The sequence below is a fragment of the Cetorhinus maximus genome, chromosome 4 (genome assembly GCF_964194155.1).
Source record: "Cetorhinus maximus chromosome 4, sCetMax3.hap1.1, whole genome shotgun sequence".
Lineage (NCBI taxonomy): Eukaryota > Metazoa > Chordata > Chondrichthyes > Lamniformes > Cetorhinidae > Cetorhinus > Cetorhinus maximus.
The window spans coordinates 127686299-127698487 of record NC_135882.1 but is presented as its reverse complement, the minus strand read 5'-3'; the positions used below and the strand labels follow the sequence as shown (position 1 = coordinate 127698487).

The 12189-nt window shown below is 42.6% G+C and overlaps 1 protein-coding gene across 4 annotated transcripts in view; it reads right to left on the bottom strand.

Annotated features, from left to right (window-relative positions):
• LOC144679881 (putative C-mannosyltransferase DPY19L4) overlaps positions 1-12189 on the bottom strand; it is a 97204-nt gene that overhangs the window by 31062 nt on the left and 53953 nt on the right. For all 4 annotated transcript variants that reach the window (XM_078540784.1, XM_078540782.1, XM_078540785.1 and 1 more), the window contains exons 10-13: positions 11596-11697; positions 8613-8686; positions 6790-6948; positions 413-532 (exon numbers count right to left, since the gene is read on the bottom strand). In XM_078540784.1, the coding sequence (XP_078396910.1) occupies positions 413-532; positions 6790-6948; positions 8613-8686; positions 11596-11697 (455 nt within the window). The remainder of the gene's footprint in view (positions 1-412; positions 533-6789; positions 6949-8612; positions 8687-11595; positions 11698-12189) is intronic.

Below are 12189 nucleotides of genomic sequence, written 5' to 3'. Positions count from 1 at the left end.
TCTTCCTCACACACACAAAAATTACTGTTATCCTTTACAGATATCACAAAATTAAGGCCCCATTAATTTTAAAGTCAGTCAGTGTGGAAACAATTAGTGATTTATTTTTATTTATTTTTAAAATTTTCTAATAGGTTTAACAAAATAACAAAAATTAATTATCCTCTCGCCCTACTCGACACTGGTGAGTATTAAACTGAGAGAAAAGGAAAAATAAGCTACTGAATTTTATTAATATATATGCAGTTCTCATTAGCTATGGGTTTTTATAAACATGTGTAGTGAGGCCAGTGATGGAATACTAGAATTCTTCCACCTATTTCATAACACCCTGGAGATTCTAAGAACTTGGGTTCTTATTGCTAAGCATCACTTTAAAAGGTGCCCACAGGATCTCCATTAACACACTTACCCTTGGAACATCAGTGCTAATGAACCAAAAAGCACCATGTGGAACATGTGGTAAACCACCTCTGGCCTCTCACCGATCACCACATTCTCGAGCGAGCCATCACTTTTTTGAGGCACACCACTAAAGCAAAACAAACAAACTCAGGAGGCAAATTACCACACTAAAATCTACACAACTTCAAAAAAAGAAAATTTTGGACCATTGAGGCTACAGTCAAGCAAAGCTGTAATATTGGCTAAAAAGGCCCTCATTGACTTATTTTAGATATAATAGAGAATTCTTCCACCTGTTTTGCCAAAAAGTGCAATGTCTGTACCACAGAAGAAAAAACACAAATGTTACTTACATATTGTAAACATACGTCTATAATACATGACCTGTCTAATATTTTTAAAATAATTTTAAACAAATTAGAATACACTGTTAAATTTAACCCACCTTCCTGCATCATCCAATAGCTTCCTGTACCAGTACAGTTCTACATTGGGCTGCATCAGGAAAGGGGTGAGCTCGTACATTATGAAGGTGGTGGTGTAGTGGTCCCATTACTGGACTAGTAATCCAGAGGAATGGACTAAGGATGCAAAGAATGAGAGTTCAAGCCCATCATGGCAAGCCGAGAATTTGTATTTGTTTTTGAAAAAAATCTGGAGATATAGGGCAGAATCTTCTGGTCGGTGTGTAGGGGCCGGGCCTTGCACGCTAACATGTAAAATGACGTGCGGTGACGTCGGGCGTACATCCTGACATCATCGTGCGTCATTCTGATCTTCCGTTCTGTGGGCGCGCACTGGAGTCGGCTGCGCACCCGCCGAACTGTCAAAGGCCTGTTAAGTCCATTAATAAACTAATTAAAGTAATTGTCAGGACTGCCCGTCCAACCTTAAGGTTGGCGGCCAGACGAAGAGCCCAGGCGGCCATCACATTTTTCATGAAACCTCATCCATGGGCGGGATGAGGTTTCATGAAGGGTTTATAACTTAAATAAAAATTATTAAAATTCATAAACATGTCCCAACTCATGTGACACTGTCACACGAGGGGACATGTCTGAACATTTTTTTTAATTCAACTTTTCATGATGAAATTAATCTCCCAGAAGCAGCTCTGTGCCTCAGGGAGATTTCTGTGCTCTTTTGCGCATATGCGCGAAAGACACAGGCCCCAACTCTCCCTCCTCCCCCCCATCCACACAGGGAGCGCTGAGCGCTTCCAGGTGCGCATCACACTGGGCAGGCTTTAATCGGCCCGCCAACATAAAATGGCGGCGCGCAGCCGATTGTGGGCAGCAATCGGCACCGCATCCGCTCCTGACCAGCCTGCCTAACGGGGAGAAAATTCTCCCCAAAGAGTTGGTGTCAACAAAATGACTATGGGTTGAATTTTCACTTAGGGGGTGGGAAACTGGAGTCAGGACTGTTACCGGGTCCTGAAACCATACTTGGGTGGGTTGGGGTTGTGGGGGAATAGGCGTTCTTTGGAATTTTGATCAGTATGCCCCCTTAATTGGCATGGAGACAAGTTCCCTGTAGAATTAAAGGTGGCAGATGGGCTCTCAAAGCTGGAGGGTCAATCAGAGGCCTTCCAGCTTGAAAAGATTGGCAGGGTGTAGCAAAGGGTAGGTGCTGAGAGGGCACTTCAACGTGGAGGCACCCTCTCACCAAATTTTAAAAGTTTAAATAAACAGAAAAAGCAGCCAGGCCACCATTGTGGGAGGGGGGCAATCCCTCTACAGGTCTGCCTTTGGATGCACCCACACCCAGGCATGGTGGGCCTCTAGCTCTGTCTGAAGCGCTGCTCCCCAACCCCAAGCCCTGGCTTGCCTTTGGGCGCACGTCTCCAGGAACTTAACTGCACTCAATCACATTCAGGGAACTGGAAAATCCATGGTTAATAAGGCTCTTAAGGAGCCCAATTGGCTTCCTGCCTCTTTGTGGTGGGTAGCACTGCCAGTCCAGAATACGTTCAACAAACATGGCCAGCACCAGAAATGAGGTAGGGAAACTAGCAAGCTGGCCGGTACAGGTATTTTTCAGCACACCTCAGTGAGATGTAAAAATTCAGCCCCATGCAGCTGTTGGATTGTCGTAAAAACCCAATTAGTTCACTGCTATCCTTGAGGGAAAGAAACCTGTCATCCTTATCCGGCGGGGCCAAAAGTGACTCCAGTCCAACGCCAATGTGGTTAACTCTTATATGCCCTTTGAAGTGGCTGAGGAAGCCATTTAGTTCTATTAATCCACTACAAAGAATAACAAGAACAGCATTTGACAGCTGTGGTTCAGTTGGCGGCACTCTGAGTCAGAAGGGTTTGGGTTTAAGTCTTACTACAGGACTTGAGCACAAAAATCTAGGCCGACACTCGAGTGCAGCACTGAGGGTCAGCTGCACTGCTGGAGGTGCTGTTTTTCAGGTGAGATACTAAACAGATCCCTGTTTTCCCCCTCAACTGGACATAAAAGATCCGATGGCACTGTTTTGAAGAAGGGCGAGGAAATTATCTTTGGTGTCCTGGGCAATATTTATCCCTCTACCAACATCATAAAAACAAAAAAATCTTCACCACATTTCTGCTTGAGGGAGCTTGATGTGTGCAATCACTGATGGCACTGGATAGAGGAAAGTCTGAGAGTCCTAACATCATCTAGTAGTGCTGAAGCCTTGTGCTCCAGAACCCGCCAGCCAAGCTGTTCCAGTACAACTACAACACTGCCATTTACCTGACCAAGTGGAAAATTACCCAGGTATGTCCCGTCTACAAAAAGCAGGACAAATCCAATCTGGCCAATTACCGACTCATCAGTCTACTCTCGATTATCAGCAAAAATGATGGAAGATGTCGTCAACAGTGCTATCAAGCGGCACTTACTCAGTAATAACCTGCTCGCCAATGCTCAGTTTCGATTTCACCAGGGCCACTGGGCTGCTGATCTCATTGCGACTTTGGTCCAAACATGGCCAAAAGAATTGAACTCAAGAGGTCAGGTGACAGTGACTGCCCTTGACATCAAGGCAGTATTTTTACCAAGTGTGACGTCAAGGAGTCTGTGCAAAATTGGAGTCAATGAGAACTGGGGGAAATCTCTCTACTGGTTGGAGTTGTACCTAGCACAAAAGAAGATGGTTGTGATTGTTGGAGGCCAACCATCTTATCTTCAGGGCATCAATGCAGGAGTTCCTCAGGGTAGTGTCCTAGGCCCAACCATCTTCAGCTGCTTCCTCAATGACCTTCCCTGCATCACAAGGTCAGAAGCGGATATGTTCACGGATGATTGCATAATGTTAAATACCATCCGCAACTCCTCAGATACTGAAGCAGTCCATGCCCATGTGCAGCAAGACCTGGACAACATTCAGGCTTCAGTTGATAGGGGGCAAGCAAAATTCGTGCCAAACATGTGTCAGGCAATGATCATTTCCAATGAAAGAATCCAACCATCGCCCCTTCACATTCAATGGCATTGCCATCAGTGAGTCCCTCACCATCAGCATCCTGGAGGTTAACACTCATCAGAAACCTCGCTCTGCTACCCATATAAATGCTGTGACTACAAAAGCAGGTCAGAGGCTGGGAATTCTGCAGGAAGTAATTCACCTCCTGACTCCCAAAGCCGGTCCATCATCCACAAGGTATAAGCCACGAGTGTGTTGGAATATTCTCCAATTGCCTGGGTGAGTGTGGTCCAACAACACTCAAAGATATTCAGCAATATCGAGGACAAAGCAGCCTGCTTAATCGGCACCCTATCCATCACATTCACTCCCTCCACTGCCGAAGCACAGTGACAGCGTGTGTGTACTATATACAAGATGCACTGTAGCAACTCACCAAGGCTCCTTCGACAGCACCTTCCAAACCCACAACCTCTACCGCCTCGAGGAACAAGTACAGCAGGTGCATGGAAATACCACCACCTGCAAGTTCTCCTCCAAGTCACATTTCATCCGGACTTGGAACCATATTGCTGTTCCTTCACTGTCGTTGGATCAAAATCCTGGAACACCCTTTCTAACAGTACCTGTGAGTGTTCCTTCACCCACATGTACTGCAGTGGTTCAAGGCGACGACTCACCACCAACTTCTCAGGGGCAATTAAGAAAGGCCAACAAATGCTGACCTAGCCTGCGATGGCCACATCCTGTAAAAGAATGAATAAACTGTGGCTGATGCATTTCCTACATAACAACAGTGACTATTCTTCAAAAGCACTTCATTGCTATAAAGCATTATGAGGTGTCTGGTGGTTGTGAAAGTCCTTTTTCCCTTTTCCATTGTGGGGCCGTGGTTCAAGAAGGCCCTCAACTACTTTGTCAATATAATTGAAGATGTGCATTACATGCGGCCCTGTCAATGATGTCCACATCCTGAGAATTAATTAAAAATTATGATGGTGTATGCAAACATATTCTCACACTTACATTAGAAAAGCTTGATTTAAAAATGTACTATTGAGCCCCCTAGTTAGAGTAGATAAAAACACAGAACAAGTTATATGAGGTATGGAAGCTTGAAACTACCAATGTTGACCATCAGCAGGTTGCTATTGTATAGTTGATAAATATAAAGAATATAAATACTGTGAAGTATTTGTACAGCGATGATTTAATCTTATTTCAAATTGATTAATAATAGATTGGCTTCACTAGAAGTTATTGCCTTGGGCTAAAACAGATATCGCGTGGTGGAATTTTTCTCCCTTAGCAGCCTTTCAAATATTCATGCAGAATAAATGCTCTATTTTTACCAAAGGTTACAATTGTAGATTAAATCTAACAAAATTTAATCCAAAGATTAATACAGTGCTATAATGAGCCATTCAGAGCTGGCAATATTAGTAACAGTGAATTTTAAACATCATTAAGCCCTGCCTCAACTGGTTGACAACATTGCCACAGTGACCGAATGCTTCAATTCACTGTTGAAGATATCAGCCCTCCAGCTGCAACCATCTGAAATGAAACACTGGGCAAAATTTTCCCCATCGGGGAGTTGGGGGGGGGAGTGCGGGAGTGGGCATGGATGGGCGGCCCTACAGTCGGCGCCCCCAATTGGTGGGCACGCCGCCATTTTCCGTGGGCAGGCCAATTAAGGCCTGCCCAGCGTGACATCTGCACGGAAGCGCGATGCGCTCCCTGTGTGGGCGGGGGAATGGCAAATGCGGAAGTACATTTCTAAGTACAGGGACTAAGTGCTGCCTCAGGGAGATCGGTTCCCAAAGGGAAAAAATTAATCTTTGGAAAATTTCATTAACCATCCATGTCCTCTCACGTGACAATGTCACATGAGTTGGGACATGGACATAACTTTAAGTTAATCTCAATTTTTTAATTCAGTCATGAAACCTCATCCTGCCCATGGATGAGGTTTCATGCTTTTTCAGGTGGCCGCCAGCGCTCCCAACCTGCCCATCAACCTTAAGGTTGGACGTGCAGGTCCACTAATTGCTTTAATTGATTTTTCAATTACCTCAATAGGCTGTTGACAGGTCAGCGGGCGCACAGCTGGCTTGGCTGTGCCCCCGCCGAACTCAAAATGCAAATGACACAGGATGACGTCGGTCCATTTCGCGTCATTTTAAGCGTCGGCGAGTGGGTCCCGTGCCCCCCCCCATCCTCCGCACACTGACGGGAAAATTCTTCCCACTAATTCAGCAAATGCAAACCTCCCAAAGTTCTTGAGCTTTGTCACAGTTTCTAAGCATCAATGGGTGAGGGCACAGATCCATCCTATGATTAGTTAGTGAAACAAAACATTACTGGACTTTGAATTTTCTATTAAAGAAATGCACCAGACTGCATAGCTGCCTTGGGCATTCCTTGCTAGAACTTCTTGCACGTAAAGCGTTTCCAAAGACAGATCTGGAGAGCAATATCTGGGAATACTTGACACGAAAACAAAGGCCAGAATTCTTAGCTTGATTGGCCTGCCAGTGTGAAATCACAGTTAGGACCCGATTGCAGGTGGCAGTCGGCTTCCCGACCGCTCCCGCCCACCTCCGCCGAGCCCACCCGACGAGGGCAAAATCCTGGCCAAAACGTCTGAAATGCTAAACTTCCATTGCTCAGCCCTAGCATCTCTCAAATTAATGAGCATAACGTTCATCAAACAAGTTATGAGGTACGTTGTCTTAGCATCCAGTTGAATGATTCTTGTATTACTCACTCTTTCCCATTCACTGCTCATTCTATTTACTAAATTAATCCTTCAGCCGCATGAAACATCTTCTAAAATGATTTTATGCATATAAAATTTAATGGAAGTGCACTGGGAGACCACGATATTTATTTCTTGCGGGGTATTTCTTTAGAATTTGAGCTAAATGTTTTGTATGCACACAGTGATACACCTAGACGATTGCCTTTACTTCCTTCCTTACCGAAACTTCCTGGAAACTACTTCCAAAGTTGAGAAAAGGCAGATAAGCAACACAGACATACAGAATGGGAGCAGACAGGTCTGAGTTAGTCGGATAAAGAATTCCGGTGATGGGGTCTGGAAGGTTTCCTGACAGAGCAGCAAATTTGTGTTGAAGTCTCTAAGTTAAAAAAGAAAAAAAATGCACATTACTGGAACAGTAAGGAACGCAACAACAGGAGTAGGCCTTACTGCTGATCTTGCCTGCTCATTTTAGTGATCTAAAATTCTCAACTTCAGGAAGGCTTTACTACAGTACTGCACTATCCACATATCCCAATAAAAAATATAATTTAAACATAAAATTTTTAAAAAATCACTAAAGAAATAAACCAACATTTCAACTAGGAAAAAAGATTTGTGTGCAAGTCCAGATTTCTATCCAAAACACTCATTACAATACAATAAATATAATCACAGCACAGCATGCATGTTAAGTTACACAAGAGGCCAAAATTCTGCTAATATACATGTACACAGAGACCAACTCTAATTATCCTTAATATTTTAGCACTGTTACATTAGTGATTATTTCAATAATTGTTTCTGCTTAGAGAAAAGGGATGGGTATTTTGGGGGACAATTTCTGTTCCGTTCACTTTTTATGCTACCTATGATATCAAAAATGCACAATCCCTATAAGAAGAACACTAAAGTGAGAATTTTCTACAGTGGATAGGGCAAGGATGATGTGGGGTTTGGTTGCCGATTGTCCCTAAGCATGGAGGGGTGGGTCCCTGACTGGAACAGGGACAGGGACAGGCAGTGGTGGAGTGGGAGGACTACCTGAGATTTTCTCTTTTTATTTGAAGGGTACAAATGCAGGTGGTCTTTCAATATGCGGTAGCATGTATTTCAGATTCTTCTGGGGGCTGATAGATCTTTAGTTTACTGGTTGGTGGCTGCACATTAATATGAATGCCTTCTAAGGCAATGTGCCATTTTTTGGCAGGTCATGTTAAGCCATAACATAACCCATTTGAGCTGATTCTTTAACTGACTTTTCCCTTGATTCTTTAAATTGCATTGATTTTTTGCAAGAGCATATTTTACAAACATTTGGGGGTTTCTCAAGATGGGTTACATATTCTGGCTTTAGGTAGCCCTGTTATAGAACATATAAACATTATATCGAGATAAGATAAAAGCAAAAAACTACAGATGCTGGAAATCCAAAACAAAACAAAAAGCACTACCTATTTTGGAATGATCAACCACATATCGTTAATAATATGGATTCTTGCCTCTGCCTATTTTTGCCTCCCACTATGAATATATTGAGTTGTTGTTTTGGCACTGGCCAGATGGTCTAAAGAAGGCCTTTTGCTGTCCTCTACATTCCTATTTTTCTGGTATTATTTTTAATAGGTGCTAGTTCTAATTCCTGCACAACTGACTCTTTACCATTATCAACATTGACAATGAATGTTGGCAGGCTATTCAACTGTAGGCGCATCATGGCCAAGCAGAAGGGTATCTTTGAACAACATACACATCAAAATGTTCACAGCAGAGATGCTGGATAGCAGTCAGGAATGGGAGCCCTTACCAACTTTACCCTCCTGAACAGAACAGTGAGGCCAACCGTAGCATCTCCACCAGCACATTGACTAAGACCAACTAATTTATGTCAAGTGTTCTCTGGTCTACTTTGAAGCGCAAAGAAACAAATTAGTATCAGTACTCAAACGGTTGAAGCTCGATTTGAAGCTTACCGAATCTATTCTGCAGCACCAAAATATTGTTCCAAAAAAAATCCTTGAAAAGTAAAAGGCACAAACATACCTTGTAGTATTCAAGTCAAATTTTGCTTCAAAAAACTTTAATATATGCTCATTTTCTTCTTGGGGGACCATTTTCTGTGAATATTTAAATGAACAGAAATTGTGAATTCCAAGCTTACAGTCACAGTCATAGTGGCAAACAAACAACTACAAAAAAAAGACCAAGATTATAAGACAGACACAGTATCTGCTTTGCATTTGATGGAGAAATTACCTACCAATTTACTTCAACTGGCTTTAATTATCTTTAAATTAATTTTCTAGCATTTATATGCTCTTGTAAAGTGTGTGGTTCCCACCAAGACACCCAAGGCAGGGCTGCAGTGTAAAAGGATAAGTGTACAATCAAATTTAATGGTTACTCCACTCCCATGAAACCACAGGGACATCACCTGCAAAATGCAGCCGGGCAGGTGGAATATCATAGATTATAATATTAGTTTAATGTGCTGCAGTTTTCATTCATATGTTATGGGTTCAAGGAAGTATACCAGTTACATAGATATTTGTCTTCCGAAAACAGATCCCATTAACTGGGAGTAGTATATAATCCAACTGAAGCAGAGGTTCGTATGATAACTTCTTGCTCCATCATTCTGAAATAGATTTGTTTCCTTATATCACTAATTTTTGCCAGAAATTACACTCAGAAACATTCTCGTATCTTAAGCACTCAGTTTTCTGGTGAATGAGACAATCTCTTAATAAATAATAATCTCCCTTACATTGTTTCTATGACCAACACAATGGGGAACAACCCAATGTTTTAAAATTCAAAGCATCACTGTGTTGCAAAATATGAAATGAAACAAGTAAATGGTAAGTAAAAATTGTTGAAGCATCACAGAATTGCAAATACAAACTGAAAAAAGTAAGTATTTGGTGATGAAAAATAGTTCAAGTAGAAGTTTGCCTATTAATCATTGCACAGCAAAATACTGAGCCGTACAGGCTAGAAATCCAGGATTCAATTTCTCGTTTGTGTTCAGTTAGTTGATCTTGGCTGGAAACCATTTGGGTTGTTATGACTGGCTCTTGGTGCTCTTGAGCTATAGAAACTAAAATCAGACAGCATTTCTATTCATGATTATGGTCCATTGACCTCCTACTGGAAAGTCTGTAAATTTAAACATTGGATTAGGATGGGATTGGGCTTGGCTGAGATGCCCAGCATGGTGGAAATGGCCTATAAGTGCTTACCATCTCAGCCCACCCAGGAAAAATGGACACAGTATTCAAGTAAATGAAACCTTGCTCCAGCAATAAGCGGAAAAGGTACAAAAAAGCCAAGATCTCAGTCAGGGTAGGAGCAGCAGGGTCATTACAATTGGTCTTAGTGTAGAGAGCACAAAGATAGTTAACCAATATTTTTATTCTAGCACAATGCCAAGATGATCCTTGTGTGAATCAAAACTAGATCTTCCGTTTAACCCATGCAGTTTATAAAATAAATTAATTGTGTACAGTCAAGTCCAGGGATGCAACCAAACTTTCTTTCAGCAAGTTTTAAATAGGGTGTGAAATCACTTAAAACCGCACTCAGATACTCTCAAACACAAGAGTCAGCAACATGTTAACATTCCACAGAACAGAAAAACTTTCAAACTCTCGGATGCCACCTTGAGGCTTCAAAAAAAAATGAATGGGGCGTTGGCTGTTAAAATGAGAATGACATAATGAAAATGGAGGGAGATGATGTGAGCCAGGATAAGTTTGGGGATGATGCAATTGGCCTCATTGCAGTGATTTAGGGAGGGCAAAAAAAAGACAGCCCTGACTGCTATTTAGCCATACTTCCTGGAAGGTACAAATGCAGGCATATTTAATGAGCACAGGACTAGGCTTAACTGAATACCAACACTCATTGTCTAGCTTCACAAATAAATAATGGCTCTTTCGATGAAGGTCAATGTCATAATAAATGGACCACACATCTTCAGGACACAAGAGAAAATGTGAGACAGGGAAATCCAAATTTTTTTTAAAGTTTAGAAATGTAATGTGTAAAGAAACATAACATTGTGCAATAGTGAAGGATTCATTTTTAAATAAAGCTTATTCCAGATATTTGAAACAAGATTTCTCATAAAGCTTACCATGCAAATTAACAAAAACTCTTTGGGCAGAATTTTGCCCTCAGATGGCAGGCGGGCCCAACCGGCTCGGCGGCGGGCAGACAGCCGAACTCCGCCGCTGAAACAGGGCCGGCCGCCATTTTGAGTGGGCCGGCCAATTGAGGCCCGCCCAGTGGCCTTCCCGACAGGAAGCACTATGCGCTTCCTGTGCGGGGGGTGGAGGGATTCCCCATCTGTCAAAGTGCACTCTTTCACGCATGCGCGCGAAAGAGCGCACTGCTCCCTGAGGCAAAGTCCTGTCTCGGGGAGATTCGTGAGAGGTAAGTAAACTCTAAAAATAGATAAATATTAAAATTATTAACATGTCCCTCTCATGTGACAATGTCACACGAGATGTGACATGTTAATAAGAAACACAAAGTTTATTAAATTTTTAAAAAACGGACATGAAACTTCATCCCGCCAGTGGATGAAGTTTCATGAATAATCTGGAGCCCGCTGGGGCTCCTGGCCTGCCTGCCAGCCTTAAGCTTGGACAAGCAGGGTCTTTAACAAGGTTAATTATCCTGTCAATGGCCTTAATTGGCCATTGACAGGTCGGCGGGAGGACAGCTGATTTCGCTGTCCGCCTGCCTTCCTGAAGGTTTAAATGGACCGGGTTGATATCGGGGGTTCCTCCCGACGTCATCCCACATCATTTTCCCTTTGGCGAGCAGGCCCCGCCCCCAAATTGCTGAGGGGAAAATCCTGGCCTTTATCTGTAAGAAGGGCATGCCGTTAGGAACATAGGACTTAGGGGCAACAATAGGCTGCTCGGCCCACTGTGTCACTGAAATAAAGAGTAATTAATCTCAGTGCTAAATAATAATGACAAAAAATACATACTGAACTGTTAGAGATCATTCTTACCTTAATTACAAGATTTAAAGTGACTGAAACTGTGAAAACCAAGTAGAAATGAAGCAACAATTTCATCAGCCTTGCTACAAAGTGGCCTTTTTTAAGGTTTTGCTGTTAAAGAAAAGGGGAAATTAATCAGTATTAAGAGTTGTGTCACACCCCAGGGCATTTTAAACTAATTCTACTTCATAAAGAAAGTTAACTGCTTCAATTGTCAAACATATTCAAAATACTGGGCTGATTTTCATGCCTCTGCCACATCAGAATGGAGTTGAGCGGAATATAAAATGGCAGGTGAGATCCAATTGCAAAATTCCGTCCCCCATTCCCATCATTTAGCAATTTTAAGGGTGTAGGATAAGGGTGCAGGGAGCAAGCTTCAATTCTGCCCTTGCCTACTGTATTGCTGGGGTGAAGTGGAGGAGTGGGGGGGGTGGTTTGGGCATTTTGGACCCCCCCCTACTAGTTTCATGGAGTCTGGCCTGTGTTGGTAGCTGTTGTGGTTCACGGCACCTCATAGGTGTCATGAACCATTGGGAAGCCCTAGTCTGGAGTTGGGAAGCTTTTCATGGGTAAGTTCAAAAGCCATTGATTAGATGTTGT